Source organism: Cavia porcellus, unplaced genomic scaffold (assembly GCF_034190915.1).
Source record: "Cavia porcellus strain 051 isolate PalLab524CR breed Dunkin Hartley unplaced genomic scaffold, mCavPor4.1 scaffold_30, whole genome shotgun sequence".
NCBI lineage: Eukaryota > Metazoa > Chordata > Mammalia > Rodentia > Caviidae > Cavia > Cavia porcellus.
This window is the reverse complement of record NW_026947513.1, coordinates 17951801-17973655: the sequence shown is the minus strand read 5'-3', so window position 1 is coordinate 17973655 and position 21855 is coordinate 17951801. Positions and strand designations below refer to the sequence as shown.

General features: G+C 40.1%; 1 protein-coding gene across 4 annotated transcripts in view; it reads right to left on the bottom strand.

Moving 5' to 3' along the window:
- Positions 1-43: 43 nt before the first annotated feature.
- CUNH4orf19 (chromosome unknown C4orf19 homolog) overlaps positions 44-21855 on the bottom strand; it is a 97222-nt gene continuing 75410 nt past the window's right edge. For all 4 annotated transcript variants that reach the window (XM_003471533.5, XM_063240733.1, XM_063240732.1 and 1 more), the window contains exons 3-4: positions 17511-17565; positions 44-16046 (exon numbers count right to left, since the gene is read on the bottom strand). In XM_003471533.5, the coding sequence (XP_003471581.1) occupies positions 15128-16046; positions 17511-17542 (951 nt within the window). In that variant the 5' untranslated portion in view covers positions 17543-17565 and the 3' untranslated portion in view covers positions 44-15127. The remainder of the gene's footprint in view (positions 16047-17510; positions 17566-21855) is intronic.

Sequence of the window (21855 nt, the reverse complement as noted above, 5' to 3'; positions counted from 1 at the left end):
AAAACAGGGCTTGCAAACAAGAGTAAATAAAAGACAGCTACCATTAATATAACTGGTTATATTTGAAACAGCTACTCATGCCATCAGAACTAAACAAGAAAAAAAAGAATAAAACCAAACCAAACCAAACAATGAAATTTATGCAGGACTTTACAACAAGATAATAGGGAATTAACAATGGTTACCACCTTCAGAAGGAGATCTCCCATCTATGCTATATTTCATCTTGTTATCCTCTAAACAGATGATCAGATTACCAGTTTTAAGCCTGTAATGAAACACTAAGCACTATAAGCATTAGGTTGTATTTTACCTCAATAGCCATCATGTTAGCCTGTGTTTCTCCAGATCAGCCAGTTGCTCAAGGGGGAGGGGGAAATTTTGGCTCTTCTTGTCTCCCAGCCTGTGCATCAGGAGGGGCTGGCGTGTGTTCTGCCCATGGCTTGTGCATGGCACTAACTCACAGGGAGTGGCTGGCTTCTTCTTCTCCTCCCTGTGGCCCACAAATGGCACAGACTAACAGGAAGGGGCTGGCATCTCAAGAACTTTAGAACTTTAACTGAACTAAATTTTAACTAAACTCAGTAGGGGGCCAGGGTCCTCACTTTGTAAACATCCTCATCCTGTGCAAGAGAAAGGTAGGGAGATTGTGTGAGTGCTACACCTGACTTAGAGAGTGGTAAGGGAGGAAAAGAGGGTTGATCAACACCTTTTTTGCTCTTGCTGCTTTTGCTGTCTTCCACTGCCAGAACTGTTGGCCCTGCACCATGCCACCCTGACTTGAGGCCAGTTGTTTATAGACTAAAACCTCCACAAAGTGTAAGCTAAATAAACCTTCCTTCCTTAATTTTTGGTGTTGGGTATTTTATCTCAGCAACAAGAGAAAAGTAACTAAGACACGTTGAAAATAAAATTTTGGCATGGGTTTTAGCCATAGTACTTGGTAGTAGGTTTGTGCATCTGTTCTTTAACTAGAGATCTAGCTGAGACACTGAGTCTCTTGCTCTGAACATAGCCTATTAGCATCAGAAGTCATCATAGTTGGGTCACAGAGGGAAGGAGAGCCCACCTTCTGAAGAGGCACAGGCCAAGAGTAAAAAGAAAACCTGAGCATGGAGAGGCAGGATGTCTAGAGAACTTCTCTTCTGGGAAGCTTCTCTCCTTCCTCCTAGACTGCTGCTGGGTACCCTGCCCCCTGGTCATAACCGGACATGGCCAGGTGAGCAAACAGCTCAACTGCAATCTGGCTTCAAGGAGCCACTCCCTGGGACGTCTGAAAACTGCAGTTGGACAAAGTGGTTTATTTTTCTGGTGGGGGCCTGATGCTTTGAGGAAAGGAAGGAAAAAAGCAAAGTGAAGATGAGTCCTGGTTGCTTTGGGGCCCTGTGGCACAACTGCCCTTTTGTTCTCTGAACACATCAAGGGTATTTCCCCTTTCCTTACATAGTTTTGCTGTCACTAGTAACAACAATCACCACAATACACAAATCTCATGACCAATGCAGTTAGTTATTCACAGACAAATAAATTAATGAGGAGTCACAGAGGCACAGGGTTCATGAAGCCCTGGAATCCAGTTCTGTGGTGAGACGCTCCAGAGCTGCCTTGGCTCTGTGACCAGGAATGCCACCATAGTGTGTTCCTGCTCTAAAAGTCTCTCATAATACCACTCCCCTTGGTCTCCTCAGAATCATATTCTACAACTTGCCTTGACTTAGCACAAGGCTCATTATTATAACTCTTAGCAAGAGCACAGATTTGGCACTCAGAGGCTTTGGGGCATCTTAAACTCTTTGGACCACAAATTTTTAACAACAGAATGAAGGAAACACATGCCTTGAGCTGAGCTTGGATGTGTCATGCACTTTGCACAGGGCCAGATACCGTTGGTACTCACTCACTCTACTGTCACTAAGATTACATAGAATAAGGAGCTGCCAAGCTCTGGCACTCTTTGTGAGATAAACAATGGGAGTCTGACCACACGAGAGTCAACACTCTTGATGTTCCTGCCACATTGCCACTGCTTAGCTTTTGAAGATGAACTGCAGAAGAACCAGGGACAAGATAAGTTATACCGCACATCAGGCCAGAGACTTATGGTGCCACGTCATAAACCTTATTTGAGGGAAAGAATTTCTTTCTCTAATACTGAATGGATCTGGATCTAAAAGATAAGAGGCATGCTTTTTCTGTTTGTCCAGGTTGAAATTTTATCTTATCACTCTTATGGTAATATGGGCATCTCAGTGAGTTAAAAAAATTTAACTTATTTTTATTTCCAAGTTAATCTTAGCTGAGAAATAACAAAATGCTCTTGGAGTCATAATATTATACTCAAATTGCAACATATATGGTTTTGCTTATTGTGCATGAAAATTGGCCAAATCCAAAAAAAGCCATAAAAAATGCCATATTAAATAAAATCCAAACCAATACAATCTCTCAAAATAACCAAACCACACTCCTATCCCTCTCAAGGTTTTGTTTTGCAGTAAACATTCATGTTGTAAAAATTTATTTAGGGCAAGAAGAAAAAAATAAATAGATCATGCTAGGAAGATGGTGGAGTGGTAAGCAGCAGAGCAAACAGCCTCTCTGGGAGTCACCATCCAGACACTGGAATGTAGCATCATGAGGAAGACAAGCAAGGAGGGAAGCAGGTCCTTTGGAACCTGGAAGAATCTGAAGTGCACGTCGACACACACAGAGACAGTGAAAAGAAAAACTTCAATAAAGAAGAAGGCGGTAGCTGGTGGCACTTCTCCCTGAAACTGGACTCATTGCATGAGAGGAGCTAGTTAAACCTGAGGATGCAGGGCCATGATGATGGGAAGGGTGGAGACCTCAGAGGCCTCTACAGAGAGACATGGCAATGAAGGGGAGCAATGGACATGGAGGACTGCACTGGCTGGAGCTGTCAGTCCTGGTATCCCATGACTGAGATTGACTAAGAGTCACAGAAATACTGTGGCACAGTGCCAAAGAACCAGGGACTAGGCCAAATAAGCAACAACTTCTCATCTCTATCAAGCAGAAGAGGTAAGATCTTCCAACTGTCATAAAACCCCAAAACCAGCTACATTTGGAAGATACCTCAGAGAAGTAGTCATCACTTAAGGGTCCTAAATACTAGCAATAAAGCAACCCACCATAGGCAATTTACAAGCATCATCCCAGGAACTAAACTAAAAAAAGAGAAAAGAAAATGAGAAGACACTTAAGCAAAATGCAACACCAGACATTCAGTTCACAAAAGACAAATCTAGGGAGCAATGAGGTGGGACAAATCTGAAAACCCCCCATCAGGCCTCTCTGAAGTGTTAACAACAAAGTAATTGAAAGAGGCCCTGGAAAAAATGAAGTAATCTCTCTGGTAACTACAAAGATAATAAAATACACACCATGCTTAGTGAGGTTAGAGCACACACAGACAAAAACCAAGATAGACAAGCTTAAGAGAATTATGGAAGCCCAGAACAGGAAAGAAATGGAATCCATTAAGCAGATTCAAATAGACATCCAGGAGAATAAAAATTCTATTGAAAGTATTCAAAGCAGATTAGGCCAGTGTGAGGACAGGATCTCAGATATTGAAGACAGGCTTGCAGTTAGCAACCAGGAAAAGAAAGATTTCTCAAAAAATATCCAGGGACCATGAGAAATCAATCTGGCATGTTCTAGATGAGACAAAGATGAATAACTTAAGGTTGACTGGAATTAATGAAAAAGCAGGTGATACCACAAGTGACATTTAAAAAATGTTCACAGACATCATGACAGAAAACTTTCCTGGTAGATAAAAATAATCTGACATTCAGATAAACAAGGCACACAGAATTCCAATTAGCACTGATAAAACAAAAACAAAAATGCATATCATGGTCAAGATTCCAGAAATTCAACACAAGAATAGAATTCCAAAAGCTATTAAAGAAACAAATCACCTACAAAGGAAAGCCCATCAGAATTATAGCTGACTTCTCGGCACAAACTCTCAAGTCAAAGAGAGCTTGGAGTGAAGTACTCCAAGTTCTAAAGGAAGATAGCTTCAATCCAGATTGATGTGTTCTGCAAAACTATCTTTCAAAATTGATGAAATAAGATATTTCCATGACAAAGAACATCTGAGGAAATTTATGACTACCAAACCAGCACTCCATCATGCTCTGAAGGACATTGAAGAAAGAGATAATAAAGACTACAGTTCCATGAACACCAACAGGGAAGGCAAACAACTAGAGGGAAGGGAAAAAACAGGAAAATAATATGACAAGGATAAGTCAATACATATCAGTTATAATCATCAGTGCTAATGGTCTCAATTCACCAGTCAAAAGACAAAGACTGGCAGAATGGATCAAGAAGCAAGATCTAACAACAAGCTGCATACAAGAAATACACTAAATTCAAAAAGGAATTCAAAGACTGAGAGCCAAAGGATGGACAACAATATTCTATGTGACAGGAATCCAGCAAAAGCAGGGGTAGCTATTTTTTTTGCAGACAAAGTGGAGTCCAAGAATGATTAAGATAAAGGTCACTACATCCTTATAAAGGGAATAATCCAAGAGGAAGAGGTAACAATCATAAATTTATATGCAACAAATACCAGTACATTGAACTATATAAAACTATTAATGGACATGACAAATCATGCCCTAATACGATTGTATTAGAAGACCTCAATACCCCATTGCCACAAAAAGATTTATCAACTGAACAAAAAAATCAATAATGAAATGTTAGGACTGAATGAAACTTTTGAGCATGGATTTAGTAGATGTGTATAGAGTGCTTCACCCCTCAACATCAGAATACACATTCTTCTCAGCTGCACATGGAATGTTCTTCAAAATAGACCATATACTGGCTTACAGAACATGCTTAAGTAAATGCAAGGAATTGAAATTATCCCATGCATACCATCACACTGCAGTGCAATGAAATTGGAAATCCATGGCAAAAGATACCATAAGAAGTTTGTAAATACTTGGAAATTAAATAGAACCTTACTGAACAACCAGTGAGTCACAGATGAAATTAAAGAAGAAGTTAGACAGATTTTGCAGTTGAATGATAATACAACATACCAGAACTTGTGGACACAATGAAAGCAGTCTTAAGAGAGAAATTTATAGCAAAAAATACTCATATCAGGAAAATAGAGCAACAACATAAAAACAATGCTGAACTTCAAACTTCTAGAAAAAGAAGAGCAGGCTACTAGCATCCTAGTAGCCTAGGATGAGGGAGGAAATTATAAAGATCAGAGCAGAATTTTACACATTGGAGACTAAAAAAGTAATACAAAGTATCAATGAATTGAAGAGTTGATTCTTTGAAAAATAAAATAAAACTGACAAACCCTTAGCTGACCTTATCATAAAAAGGAAAGAAAAAACTTAAATCCATGCAATTTAGAATTAAAAGGGTGAAATCACAATAGACCTTGCAGAAATCCAGAAGATCATCTATTCCTACTTTGTAAACTTGTATTCTAAAAAGATGGAAAATACAAAAGAAATGGACAAATTCCTAGATACATATGAACTACCAAAGTTGAATCAAGAAGATATAAAAACCCTAAATAAACTAATATCAATCAATGAAACTGAAGATGTAATTAAAAACCTATCAACAAAGAAAAGCCCAGGTCCTGATGGATTCACTGCTGAATTCTACAAGAAATTTAGAGACTACACCTAGCACGGTTACACTCAAGACTCTTTAATGAAAGTGAAAGGGAAGCAATACTTCCACATTCATTACTGGAAGCAAGTATTATCTTGATATCAAAACCAGAGAAGAACCCAACTAATGAAAGAGAATTATAGGCCAATTGTACTAATGAACACTAATGCAAAACTTCCCAATAAGATACTAGCAAACAGACTGCAGCAAATCATCAGTATGATTATACACCATGATCAAGTGGGATTCATCCCAGGGATGCAGGGATGGTTCAACATACATAAATCCTTAAATACAATACACCGTAATAACACAGCTAAGGACAAAAATCATATGATCATTTGAACGGATGCAGAAAAAGCTTTTGACAAAGTCTGGAACACATTCATGATAAAAACCCCTACACACATTTGGAATACATGGTCTTTATCTCAATCTGATAAAAGCCATCTATGACATACCAACAGCCAACATCACATTAAATGGATGAAAACCGGTAGCTTTCTCTCTAAAATCAGGAACAAGACAAGGATGTCTTATTCAGCTCTTACTCAACATAGTCCTAGAAACTTTAGCTGGAGCAATTAGACAAGGGAAAGAAATAAAATAAATAAAGGAAAGGAAGAAGTTAAACAATTATTATTTGCAGATGACATGATACCCTATATAGAAAACTCCACCAAAGACTACTAGGTTCAATAAGCAAATTCAGTAACACAGTGGGATACAAACTCAACACTCAAAAATCAATGGCCTTCCTATACAAAAATAACAAACTCATTGAGAGAGAAATCATGGAAACAACATCTTTTACAATAGCATTCAAAAAAAAAAATGAAATACCGAGGAATCAATCTAACAAAGGATGTAAAAGACCTCTACATTGAAAACTAAAATACTCTGAAACAGGAGATTGAAGAGCATATTAGAAAATAGATACCCTGTGCTCTTGGGTAGGAAGAACCAATACAGTGAAAATGGCCATACTTCTAAAATTGTTATACAGATTCAATGCAATTCCAATCAAAATACCATATCTCAATTAGAGAAAACAATTCTAAAATTTATCTGGAAAAAGAAGAGACCTAGAATATAAAAGACAGTCCTCAGCAAAAAGACAAGACTTGGGATATCACAATTCCAGATTTGAAATTATACTATAAAGTTACTGTGATTAAAAACAGGGTGGCACTGACAAAAAAAAAAAAAACCAAAACAACAACAACAACAACAACAACAACAACAAAAAACCCAGATCCGAAGATCATTGGAACAGATTAGAAGATGTGGCAACAACTTGAGAAGCACTCAGCCACCTTATCTTTGACAAAGGTGCCAAACACATTCATTTACGTGACGAAAGCCTCTATTCTAAATGGTCCTAGAGAAACTGATTTTACACATGCCAAAGATTAAAACTGGACCCATATCTTTACCATGCACTAAGCTAAAATCAGAATGGATCAAAGGTCTTAATATTAAAACAGAAACATTAAATTTGCTAGAAGTTAGAGTAGGTAAAACTCTTGCAAACATTGGTGCATGCAAAGACTTTATGAACAAAACCCCAGCTGCACAGGAACTACCACAAAGAATCAACAACTGGGATCTCACCCTACTGAAAAGCTTTTGCACAGCAATAGAGAAATCGCCAACTGAGTGAAGAAATAACCTACAAAGTGGGAGAAAATGTTTGCTGGCTGTACCTCAGACAAAGGACTATTTTATTGAGAACATATTAAGAAAAAAAATCAGTCCTCCCAGTTTAAAGATCCAATCCAAAAATGGGCATCTGAGATGAATACACACTTCTCAGATGAAAAAATACAAACAGCAAATAAATATTTGAAAAAATGTTCAACATCACTGGTTATTTGGGAGATGTAAATTAAAACAACACTGAGATTCCACCTCACCCCAGGAAGAATGACTAGTATTAAGAAATCAAGCAATAACAAATGCTGTAGCTCTGGGGCTAAGGGAACCCTTCTCCATCCACTGTTGGTGGGAAGGCAGACTGGTGAAACCACTGTGGAAATCCTCAAAAAACTAGGACTAGTTGTCCCATTCGGCCCAGCTATTCCCCTTCTGGGTATCTTCCCAAAATAATTAAAAATGTCAAACTACTGCAATATGTGTGCACCCATGTTTATAGCAGCACAACTTGCAATAGCCAGATCTTGGAAACAACGTAAATGCCCATCCACTGAGGAATGGATAAAAAAGATGTGGTATTTTTATACAATGGAGTACTACTCAGCCATAAAGGATAAACTAGAGATTTTTATAGGTAAATGGATGCAACTTGAGACCATCCTCGTTAGTGAAAATAAGACACGTGTAAACATATTCTCACTAGAGAAGCTGAAGGAAACAACATATTTATATGTGTATGTATGTGCATGTATATAAAAAACTAAGATAGTTATCCTACTGCTTTCTCTAAGTTCACTGAAGAGAAAGATTTGTGCTGGTATTGTTTGGACAATTGATTTCAGATATTTTGTGCTCCAGGTGAATGATTTGGGGATGACAATGAGCAGTACCATTGTTGCCCCCTAATTGTCATGTTTTGAAATTTTGTGTTAATTTTTCTTTTTTCCTTGAAATAAAATGGATTTGAAAAGTAAATAAATAAAATGAGGAAAAAGAAAAGGATTAATTTTAATCAGGGATTTTCAGGGACTCACTTCAAATGCAATGACTCAAATTTTTAAGTAAACATAAATTCCTGGGTGCCCTGCAGTTAACTGATGAAAAGAATGAGAATAAAATCGGTACTAGAATTTAAGTATCCCCAAGTTGCATTTTTGGACTTATAATGATAATTAATGATGTTGACAGAAAAGAATTTATCTACTTTGGACACTATTGTTTTTAGAAGCATTGAGAGGTTTCAATGAATATCAATCAAGATTTACTGAAAGTTATTCACAGAAGTGGTCTAGTAACCTTGGCTAAGTGAAACCATCATATGTAGCATTTATTATTAGTTTCATGACAGCCCAGAGGAAGGAACAGCTGTCTCCTCTGCTCTGCACATGAGTGAAGAAATGAACCTCAAGCTACACGGGACAGTCACAGGTGAGTACGGATGGCCCAGGAGGGCTTCCTCTTGCCTTGTAGGATAGCGAAGATCATGGTCCTACAACCAATGGAAAAATACATTGCCAGTGAGCAGGCTCAGAGATTTTATAGGTGAGGCCTTGGCTAGACTTTCTATTCTTTATAAAAAATCTTCCTTAGAATCAAAAAAATAAAAAGGAAAAAGCAACCATTCCCTAATGGTAATATATATTAACTTTACATTTGCAAGAGTGAGTTTTCCTGATCCCTATTACTTTGTTCTAATGTTCTCTTGTCTTTCAGAGCTTCACATTGACTTTATTGATGGTTGCACATTCCCAGAAATAATGAAGAATTTTCTGAGAAATTTCCAGTCTCTGAGGAAAGCTCACATTATGACTCAGCCCTTATTTGTGTCCAACAAGGGCATTTCCATAGTGTGGTTGTATCATTTAAACAGTATTTCAGCATCCTATCGGTGGGAGATTGGGTCCAGGATCCCCTCGGATACTAAACTCCTGGGATGTGCAGGTCCTGATATAAAATAGCATTGTATTTGCATGTAACCAATGTACAGCCTGCATAAATCATATATAGTTATTATACCTACCACAGTGTACTTGCTATGGATAATGTACTGTTGAGGAAATAATAGCAAGGTACAAACATCTTTATTCATCTATATTCGGTACAGATGCATTGTTTTTCAACTGGTTGAATCTGAAGGTGACAGCTCATAGACAGAGAGAGGTAATAACAGTCCTCAAAAGCACCAGGATTTGTGCACTCTAGGCCAAGTTGGGACTGTGTCACTGATGGGTTTTATGACTGTTCACAAAGTATTTAACTTTTTGATCTCCATTTCCCCCAGCTGTATGGGGTTGTGGCAATCATAGCCATGGTGGATTTAAAGGAGGTGATGCATGATCAGGATGAGAAAAGGAGCTGACAGGACTAAAGGTTTAACAAGTGTGTTTCTTTTTAAATAAGTTAAGCTATATTTGCACCTATAAAGATATATAAAAAAGTTTAGTAGCTCTCAGGTATTATCATTAAATGACTTGTATATCAAGTATAACTTAGCAAATCATCTTTAAAATAATTTCTCTGCAGGTATTTCTCCTTCTCAATGTTTTTTCCCAATAAAGTTTTCATTTAAACATTATTGCAGTCTTCACTGGTTTGTCCCCTGGCTGATGACTGATGTCATGAAAATCTTGCAGGCTGAATCTTATGATTTCATAAATTTGTTGAAATTTAAACTTTTTGTTTCAAGCATTGACATGGCAGACTGGACATCAGTTGATGAGCAGAGACCATGAACCCTTTTTGGTGTGAAAAATCTTCCCTCCTCCTGTAAGGCCTGAGGTTTAAATACACACATCTTCATAACTTTAGGAATATTTTGGAGGACTGGAGAAGGGTGAATAGAACCTGGACATGAAATTTGTTTTTCTACTGGCGATCAAATGCAGGGTTTCACACGTGCTATCCAAATGCTTTACCACTGATCCACATCCCCAGCCTCGAAATTTTTTATTTAAATTGGTGATTCAGGTCAACAGACATTCACTGTATTGTTTTCCCATTCAAGTAGCAACATTCCTATTAAACAAATATTTTAACCAGTCTGTCTTTCAACAGTTTCTCCCATTTGAGTTTGGATTATGAAATTTTGCTGAGAGGAATAAAATTCTCTACCTTCCTTTGTGTCTCTAGGTTTGAATTTATCCTAGTTTTATATTAATTACTCTAAAATGCCTAAAAGCAGTAAATACAGAAGCCTGCTACATACCAGAGTCAAGGGCAGTACAGGTGAGCATGCATTGTCACAGGTGAGTGGTGTCAAGGTATTTCAAGCACAATGCAAATCTCTTACATGCGTGTACATGGTATTGCTAGAAATATTAACCGCGCTTTATTTACAAAGTGATTTTATATATGAAAACTTCAGAGCAGGTTTTGCATGCCCCAGGAGTGTGGGAAGAAAACACGAAATCCCCAATATTTAATTACTGACTCCTCCAGGTGTCAGTAGTACAAAACTTTTCACTAGTATAAGATAGGACATTTATTTGCAAACATGACTACATCCAGAGTGTGCAATGTTTTTTTCTGATAATCACTGCAAAATCAACTGGGTGTTGTAGTCTCTTGCTCTTCAGCCCATCTCCAGTCCCAAACCTACTGAATCCTTGAGGTCCAGAAAAAGTAAGCACTTCTGTCAGTGCTGGAAAACAGGTAGGATCTTCATTTTACAGATGAGGAAACTGAGTTAAGAAACATGAACCCAAGGTCAACAGCAAGAGACACAGTCAGATTCCAGATTTGTTAGGACTAAGGAGGCAGAAGTGTGTGCCTGGAAGTCACCACGCTGGTGATCCAGAAGCTGGGGGTGCACTTTTCCCATCACTAGGAGTTAAGAGACTAAGAGAAAAGTGAGATCTGAGTCTCTTTACACAAATACACTTCTTGTTTTTTCTTCCTCAGGATTTTAAAGATCGAGTTCAAGAGGATTGGAAAGTGGGTCACCTAAGCTCCCAACTGCTTGCCTCCAACACTGGCCTTAAGATTTTTGACTTAATTTAGAATTTTCATCCTCAGGGAACACAGATTCATTATGGAAATTTAACCAAATTCTGTGTATCCACCTTCCCATGGACCACCCAATGCCTCACTCTTCCAGTGGAGCAGTGTAGTGTGAGGACATGAGCTTAGATAAAAATTATCTTTTCCATTCAACTTGGTTCTTTGCCACCTGTATGACATCCTGTCACCATGTCGAAAGCAGCATTTGGAAACCTCTCCTCAAACAACAGTGGGGAGAGTTCTTGAACGAATAACAATAACCTACAAAGTTCCCACTGTGTGTCATGGGTGACCTTGGAGCTAGATGAAAGGCACGAATTAGTAGTCACTTTAGTTACAAAAGCAAGTTGCCAATAGCTGACTCCCTGGGACTTGCTTTCCTGGCATCTCAGAACCAGCTGCAGGCAGCAGCCTGGCTTCATCTGGTGGCTGAGGCTCTTCCCTGGCTCACAGACTGCTGGGTATGTTTGCTAGGACCTGCTGCATAGAAGAAATTTGCACACTTTGCTACTTATTTTGGTAAATTATCAGGGAACACATCCATGAGAAACAAACATCAGCTTGTTTGCATTTAATTAACACCATCTCCAAAATCAAAGATTTTAAATGAAAGAGATTTGATCTAGAGAAAGACACCAAAACAAAACCAGCAGCAAGGATTCCCCCATTTCCATCATAAAGACTGGTTGTGCAAATAGAAGCCCCTTTGGTGAGATGCCAAGTCCAAGTTTGAGACTGCAAGTAGGTGAGAGTTACGGGAATGGGTTCACCCCATCTGCTAGCAGCTGTGCACAGACGGCCAAATGTGGGGTGTCAGTAGATCTTTGCTCACATACTTGCTTTGGCATCTCATTCCTTCTTCCCAGGGTTTTGGGCTTGGGGGTACTGATGGGAGAGGCAGGAAGAGAACAAAAAAAGGCAGACAGGCAGAGTAGGACAGAAAGGGAACTGACAAATGGCCAGCACTTAGGAACATGAGAAATGGGTATGTATCGTGTTAGAAACCTAAAATTCTCTTCACTTTTATGGATGTGATTCGTGTGCTATAACAATTTGCTGCTATCTACCTTGGCAACCATTAAATATTCATTTGGTAATTTCCCCCAGTAAAAAATAAAATTATTTTAAAACTGTACTTTATTTATAATATGGAAATAAAATATTCCTAAATCAAAATCAAGATTCAACATGCAATGTAACCGGCTAACAATAGTGGAGAATTGTCAAGTCTGGGCCTAATAATAGTACTTCACAATCAGAATGCATCTGTGTCTTTATTGTCCGGGATGCCTGAAAAGCTTCCATTATCTTCAGTATCACGTTTCTGGTAAGAGGTGGCACCAGGCTACAAAAGAAGACCCCTGCACAGAGCAGGATGCTCAGCCACTGGACTACTTGTAAGATAAAGCTGCAGTCTGTAATTTCTTTTCAACTAAACATCCTGACTTTACCTCTGAGGTCATTGGTGAAGCCTAAATATTGGGATAAAGATACAAGAGGGTAGTAATGCTAAAAAAAAGGATTGAAATTTCTGGTTGGCTGTTATGAAGCATTTAGTTACCTACAAAACAGAATCTTTGTAACTTGAGAGAGCTGTCAGCTATGGCGAACTTTGCAGTAGCTGTCACGTGTAAAATGATACGTGTGTGCTGTGCAGAAGGGTGTTTCTGGAAAGGGAATGCTTTATTTGTACAAATACCTTACTGAGTATTCTCGTCTCATCCGTTTTGGAGACATCAGAAGGAAGCTGAGATGGCAGCAGCTGTCCACTTCTGCTTCCCCAGGATCAAGGCCTGGAGCTACTTTTGTGTCACACTCAACATGAATACAACCTTTCAGCCTCCTCTAAACCAGCTCTATTTCAGGCCTTTGGTCTTTGAGGGCCTGGGGTGATAAGAGATTATAAGTTGACCAACTCAAAATCCCCAACCAACCAACCAACCAACCAACCCCAAATAAAAAACAAAAACCACCCCAAAGCCTCAACATCTATTTTTCTTCTCAGTAACTACAGCCCAAATATATTTGGGAAAGTCAACCACTCCGAAGGATAGCTTTTCTTAACCCCTTTTGTGCTAATGTGGCCAAATGTCTGGATGTCTAGATGTTGACCAGTGAAGTGGAACAGGAAGCAGTGAATTATGCCTCTGGGAAGTCCTTAACAGAGAAGGATTTTTGACCCTCTGTCTTCTTCCCATATGAAAAGCAAGTGTAATATCTGGAACTGCAGCCCTGCTTTCGAATGAGGAAAACACAGGTATTGGTCAATCTGAGCCCCAAGGAACTAAAAGGTTAGTTTCTGGACAGAAGGAACATGGAGGTCATAGGTACATGGACTTCTCTCCTAGCCTGGACTGCTGCTCCCAGAGGTGAACAGATTTCTGTTTATCACATTCAGCTAAACATAAGCCCAACAATACGAGTTATAAGCAATCTGAAGAAGTAAGCATTCGGTGTACTAAAAACAATGTCAAACATACACAATGCAATTAATAAGGCCAATAGTTTGTATTTTAAGGGCTCTGAGAAACCAGGTACACAGAGATGGTTTGTTGTTGCACTATCAAGTAACTCCAGGGTGTGACTGTTTTACTAAGCATCTGTGACAGTGTCATCCTTCACGTGCTCGAAGGCTGAAAAATTATGATGAATAACTACTAAAAGGAAGTGATAATATTATAAATACTTCACAGTATTAGAGTTTTCAGTTGTGAGGATGTAAAAATCTTTAAAGAATTTAATAAGATATCATGGCTGAGCAGCTTCTGTGTGTCAGACAAAGGTGTAAATCTTTACAGTACATATTAGGCTCTCACTTAACAGGCAATGAGAAAAGATGAATTATTTGCCCAAAGTCAGTTAAATTTCAGGGCTTATGTTGCAAAGCAGCAGAATAAAATATCTTACATGCTTATATTTTTTTCTCCACAGTTTTGATCATCTTAACTCTTTTCAGTTTTACAAGGAGCTATGTCAGAGCCACCTCTAAGTCCATACAGAGAGACAAGCTGTTGTATTTTCATTAGGATCACACTTTTAATGGCTTAAACCCTTCCACATATACTTTTGCTATTCTAAAAATTCATGAATCTAAAGCCCAAATAGGACAAATGAAGTTTTAAGAACTGTTTTTGCCCTGGCCCCCCCAACCTTAAAAGAGATTTTTAAAAAGTCACAATGTAAAAAAAGTTAAGGTCAAGGTGTTTTGCTATCATGCAAAAGACTAACCATTTGGTTACCGGTCACTTCGACTCCCCCTGAAAGCTGCTCAACCAAACTTGTGTCCAACAAGTGGTTAATTATTAATTCCCTGGGTGACTGTCCCTGAACGTGGTAGGCACTTTAAAGGGGTAGCTACCTTTTCCAGGCTGAGGACAACATTTGGCTCTCACAAGCAAGACAAAGAATTTACAGTTGAACATGGTGCTCAGCGACTGTGTGCCCTTGGGGCTAGGAGAGGGGACTTCACAGCGTTCTCACAACATCTGCACCAGATGTTGAGGGCTGTGACCGTTGGCAAGCTGGGCGCTCAATTTCTCAGTGAGCACAGCAGCTCACTCTGATATTTATCCTGGTGTCCTGAGCCAGGGCCCATTCACATAGTGAAGCTACAAGTATTTAACAAGCAGCACAGCCCACGCACCCACCATCACAGCAGATGCTGAAGGTAAACAACTCCTAAGTTGCAGCAAATGGTCAGTTCTGTGTCCCAAGGAGCAAAGGCGTCTCCCCTTACTTAGCATGGCACTGACTCCCCTGCCCACCCCAATTCTGTCTTCTAATCTGCCTCGTCCTCATCTTCTCCTGCAGTAGCTGCTTCTAATGCTGCAAGGGCTTCTGCCACCGCCTCATCCTCGTCCTCTTCCTCCTCCTCGCTGTCTCCCTCGGAGCCCTGGGCAGGCATCTGCTTGCTCCTGGAGTCAGCTATAGGCACGACCTGAGCAGGACCCTTCTCGTTAAAGTAGATACTTAGAACCTCAGTTGCCACTGCCTCATTCAAGGAGTCCCAGTTCCTTTGCATGGGGAAGGGAATATTTAGTTCATACTCGGTCAACCCAGGATGAACTTCTGCCAGGGGCTCATTCTCTGCATGAGTCTCAAAGAGACAGTCCTTTTCCTCCTGCTCCTCACTGTCCCCAGCCGGGTCCCACAGCTGAGGGTAATCCGGGACTGGCAGCTGGGGGATGTGGGCTTGTCCTTCCGAGACTGGGCTCTCCGCCTCAGCAGGAGCCCTGCAGCCTCCTCTGCCCACGGCTGGAGTCTCTCCCGAGGCAGGTGGCACACAGTCCTGGCTCCCGGTGTCCCTGCCTTCAAGGAAGGGTTGAGCTGAGTGAAGACTGTCTGCAGTGCTGGCCCAAGAGCCCATGGGCCCAGGGTGAGGCCAGAGGTTTCTGGAGGATTCCGGGGAGGCACTGGGGCCAATGCCATTGGCGGTGCCTCCAGGCTTGGTGCAGAGCCCCTCTCCAGGGTACCCCTGAGGGAGTGATCCTTGGGGAGGCCCGCAGGGCTCCTGTGGGCCAGCTTCCCTGCTTCTGCTCTCCGTCCTCCTCAAGCCCTCGCCCCAGAGTGCATTTTTATGCACCAAAACCTCACTGCTCCGACTTTTTAAGTTATCAGTGTGGTCTTCATCCAACTTGGTGCTGCTTACTTCACTGACATAGTCAGGGGATGGTGCTTGAACTGCATCAAAGAGGTAGCTGGGGGTGAGAGGAGTGGAAATCAGTGAGTTTGGCATCACAATGGAGAGGCGAGCACGTGCACAAGCTCGGGGATTACTCCTTTAAACCTCTGTGTGTCTAAATCAAAGATATATTATTGGTGTAAAAAATGTCCCGCCATTGGAAAGAGAGCTTAAGAAGAGATACAAAAGGAGGAGAGAGGAAAAGTGCAAGGTGGTTTATGAAATTTTAAAATAAAAAATAAGGGAAACAAATGTCCTCTGAGAGGAAAAGGAAACAAATGTCCTCTGAGAGGAAAAGGAGGGGTGAACACTGGTGATACATCTCTGCAATGGAATATTATGCAGTCATTAAGATGTTAAGTATGAAATCTGTAGTGGCATAAAAAAAAACTGTCCCTCTGCATCTGTGGAGAACTGCATCTAGGGCCTTTTAGACACCAAAATCTGTACATGCTCAAGTTGTCTGCAGAAAACAGAGCAGGATGTACATATAACCTATGCAAACTTTCCCTTATGCTTTAATGTTCTCTATATTAATTAATACAATGTGAATGCATATCAAAATTTACCAAACTGTATTGCTTAGGATGGAATAAAAAGAAGTCTGTAAGTGCTCAATACAGCTATTTTTTTTCAGAATATTTTTGATCTGTCTGTAGTTGGTTCAATGAACTTGGAATGCAGTTATAGAGGTCTGATTATCAATAATTTTTTTTTGGTTTTGTTTTTCAACACAGGGTCTCACTATGTACTATGGGCTGGCTGTGAACTTACTATGTAGCCCAGACTGGCCTCAAAATTATGGTAATCTTCCTGTTTCATGCTCTCCAGTGCTGGTACTACGGTACATCTCAGCATGCCTGACATAATAAATATTTTCTCAGTAGAGCCAAACATCACATGACTATGGAAGAGTACAACATCTGTTGTTAAGGAAGCGAGACTAGCAGTTACCTTACTTCCTTGTTTTATGATTCATCATGTTTTTCTGAAATGAAACAGACAGAACTAACAGCGTAGATGTGACGGGGTTTATCTTCACTGATTTCATTTGAAGTATCCTCTGAAAACCAAGCTTTTCTTTTCCCTGAAGCTCTTTGAAGAAATGGATATATGATCCAGACCAAATCATCTCAGAGAATGATAGCATTCTCTGCACACTAGGCGAAAGTTCAAAAAGCCAGGCCGCACATGCTCTGACATCAAAATCATGCCGAATGCTTACTGAGCAGCGGTGCTGATTGGGCCCCATGCCAGGCAAATGCACTGACTGCATGCACGGCCTTTATTACTGTTATTTTAACATATTGCTACTGCCTGTTAATTTTATAAAATATTGGATTTCAACATGGTACTTTCATGCATGTATATGTTTTGATAATATTCTTATTACTTCTGAACCACTGTTATATGCATGAACTTTAAAAGTGACTTTATAATCAGATTCCTCAAGTTGGATGAAGTCTTGGTTCAACTTTACCTTTGTATTATTTTACAGCACTTGCACCCCATCTGGATTTTTTTATTGTTACCATCTGGAAAAGAAAGGGCAGAAAGGAGAGAACATCGTGAATGGCATTGTAGCAGGAATTCAGTTCACTTTCATTCCCCCAAATACTCAAAATTCAGACTCACAAATTTCAGCAAAGGGTGACACACAGATGGAGGGGGAGGAGGGCACTGGATACCCAGAGCAACGTTACCTCTCTGAGGGCCAATTTGGAGTTCTCAGATATTGCTGACTCTCATCTCTGTGCCAGAACCCGTCCCCACTCCTATGAGTCATAATCTCCATGTTTATAGATGAGTAAAATATGGGTGCAAGATTGGCAGCGAGGGCATGGGCCTACTCTTTCTGTCACCCATTGGCTTTCATGGAGGACCCAGGGAACTTACCAGGGCACAGCCCACTGAAAAGCTGTAGGATTTATGAGAAGTTCTGAGATGCGTCCTTACTAGGGGTTAGCTATGCAGTTCTGATGGGATGCTGCAGGGAACGTCTCCAAAGGACAGTGGGATCTTGGTTGCTCTTGTTTTTCTTACTTCCCAGCTGCTATGAAGTGAGCAGCAGGCTTCCTCTACCATGTGTTGGACCATCATATGCCCAATCGACAGGGCCAACTGACCATGTGAGCACAAATAAACCTTCTCTCTTTATATGTATTAGTTTGTGTTAATGCTACAGATTATTTGAAATAAACAAAAGGAGGAAAGGTTTATAATGGCTCATGGTTTCAGAAGTATAAATCCACAGTTTTTTGTACCATGGCTTTGGGCCTGTAGCAAGGAAGACATCGTGGCAGACAGCGCCTTCAGAGCAAAGCTACTCTTCACACCAAGAAAGGCAGAACATTTCTTTGTACCAATGTGCATGTTACTCATTGTAATTACAGCTGTGATTCATGAGCCCTGTTCTCCTGCAGGTCAAAGAAATATCTCTGAGGTTTCCTGGAAAACATAGATTCATACTGTGACCTGCTCTTTTCCAAGTTGGATCTCCCCATCCCATTTTCTTCTGAACAAAATCTCTTCATGTAAAACTGGCCTATCATCTATGTAGAAAATCCTAAAGACTTAGTATGGAAGGCTCTCTAAATCAGTCTTTATTTCTAATAACTATGCTTTAAAAGTTACCAACATCTGTATTAGTTAGCTTTCTTATTGCTGGGACACAATAGCTAACACTCATAACAGAGAAGAGGTTTAATTTTGCTCAGGGCTCAGGGGAGTTAGTACATGGTTGGCCAGTGCCAAGGCAGGAACATCATGGTGGAAGGGCACAGAGGCGCAAAGCTGTTTGGTTCATGGAGACCCAGAAGCAGAGCAGGAGAACAGTGCCAGAGAGGAAAAGGCAAGGGATCAGCTAAGGTACCCAAGGGCACACTTTCACGACCCTCCCAGACACCCTAAAAGTGTGCTGCATCAAAGCAAGCAGTTCCCAAGCCAATCAAGTCGACACAATCAAACTTAATTATCACAAATACCAAAGCCCCAAGTTCCTCTGTGTCTAAAAAATATGCACACTAGGAAGAGATGAGTTGTTGCTGGGTATCTCTGCCTCCCTCATTCTCTCTCCTTTCTTCTTTCAGCCATAGATAGATTTCTTAGGATGCCACCTTATAAGCCTTTCCCCACAGGGAAAACAACTGTTGCTTTTTAAGAACTGACAGGCTGTGGAGTGCTGCTCATCACAGGGCCTGGAGTCACCATCTGATCAAATGACTTTGCTAGTGTGTCTTCTGCCGTGAGAACTTTGGGTACCTCTAGCAGCGCAGCTGTGACCTTGGCTGACCATGGGAACTACAGCGAGGCCTCCAGAACCCCTTGGAAACTGGAAAAGGACTCAGTGGCCTTGGAGGGTGGGTTTGTGACCCTCACTCAGGAGGAGGGGGCACTGCTGTGTCCCTCCCAGAAGAAACTTCATAGAGACTGATGTCAGAAATTCTTACGTGCTTGATATTTCTTGGAAGAAAGTTGGAAGATAATAATTTGAAAGGTTGGTATAAAAAAATGGGAAGAAAATTTAAGATGAGGTCTTGTGTTTCCCTGGCTGGTCTCAAGTTCCGTAGTTCAAGGGACCCTTTCACCTCAGCCTGCTGAGGAGGTGGAACTACCAGCACACGAAATCTGCCCCATTAACTGGGACACATGGTCAATCTGTGAATATTAATATGCAGAAAGTGTGTGACAGTAAAGAATTTTGTTATTCTGGAAGAATTACCAAGATTTCAAGTTGTAGTCTTAGTAAGAAGATTCCTATTGGAGTAAAATCACATGTGTGTAAGTTTTGTGGATACTCTCCACGTGTCACGCATCTCTTATCAGGTGCACAGTTACAGTGAATACAAACAATGTGAGAATCAGGAAGGTATAAAGAGAAATCATACACCTATACACAGCGTGGCAAGGCCCGTAGTTATCACCACTGTCTTCAAAGACATGAAAGGAGTCACATGACAGAGAACACGTATCGCTGTAATTAAAGTCGAAAATCCATCATTTCTCTTAAAAGTCACACAAGACACATGACATTGCACACTAAAGACTAACCTTATAAATGTTAGACATGTGGAATAGGCTTTTTGGTTCCAGTTCATTTCTAATACATGAGAGGACTCACAATGCAGGGAAATCATACTATTATGAAAAACGCAGAAAACCTTCCACACATTCTAGGACCATTAGAAGACATAAAAAGATTCACACTGGAGAGAAACCATATCTTTGTAAAGAAGGTTGGAAATTCTTCAGTGACCCTGGTTCTTCTAAAGTTCGTGAAGGAGTCACTCTGGAGAAGAGCCCCTAAATATGAAGAACGTGGAAAAGCCTTTGCACATTCTGCTCATTTTTAAGCCCATAAAGGTTTCAAACAGGAAGTTTCACATAGAGATCCTGTGAGTGTAAACCATGTGGAAAAGCTTTCACACTTTCCAGGGCTTTAGAATCCATGACAGGGTTCACACAATGCAGCAACTGTATGTAAAGAATATGGGAACTCCTTTAATGATTCTAATTCCTTTAAAGTTCAAGAAAGGATTTAAACTAGAGAGAAACCCTTTGAATATAAAGGGGGTTGTGGACATTATCAAGTCCTTGAAATAAGTCACACTGGAGAGAACCCCCCACACTGGAATCAGTACAGTAAAAAAGCAGGAAGGAACATGGGAAAGACTATAAGGATTCTTGTTCTTCTTAAGTTCATGAATGGATTCACACCAGACAGAAAACTGTGACCTTAATCTGTGTGTCAAAGCCCTGGCTTATTCTAGGTCTTTTCCCTTTATTAATGTGCTCACCACAGAGAAAGTTTGTGGATATATGCAGTGTGCAAAAGCCCTCAGGGATTCTTTTTTAAGTCCATGGAAAGATTCATGATGCAACCAAACATGAATGTAATATATTTCCATTTCATGCATGTAGTGTTTGGGTGAAGGAAGTATATTTGTAATATGGTGGTAGTTGCAATTTTTGCATGTGAATAAGGATCCACTGAAATGATACCTGCTTAAGTGTTACCATTTTTCTATTAGTCTACAGAGCAGGTACTTGGCATAGTTTTTATTCTAATAAGAAATACTTTTAAAAATCAGGGCTGAAAAGTTTTGTTTTGTTTTCCTTGCCGATAAATTCTTAGTACAAATTTGCAATATTAATTGTGTAGCTGTATAAATTACTGTTCTGCTAGTTTTGATATTTTTTAATAAAACTTCTTTATTAAAATAGAAGAATTAAACCATTTATGCTGAAGATTGTATTGTCTTGAATCTTTATAGGAAATTCATATATGTTACCTAGAAAAATTCAAGGAAAAAGAATTAAGAGAAAAAGTTTTATTGTGTTCTATTTTAATGAGTGTTCTAAAAATGGAACACTAGGCACTGGAGGGTAACAGACTAGTTAGATGCTTATGGGGGACTATATTTACTACATTGAAAAATAAAACCCTCAAATAACCTGTCATAGGCTGAAAAATGGCTTCCTAAGAGAGATCTCTGCACTACTGCCTGAATCTGTGAATTGCCTTCCAAGGAAAAGCAAAGACTCTTCAGATGTGAAGCGGCCTTCAAGTTAAGGGTCCTAAGATAGAGAAATCTGCTTGAGTTACCAGGCAAACATGGAGGCAATTCCACATCTGCTTATGAGGGGAAGGTTTGGTCACAAGGCGAGGAAGAGGCAAGGAACGGATTCACCCGTAGAACCTCAGGAGTGACCCCGCTCACAGCTCAGTTCAGCATGGTGACACTGATTTCAAGGCTTTTGGCCCCTAGGACCATGAGAGAGTAACTTCAGTTGCTTTAAACCCCCAAATCTGTAGTCTTTTCTTT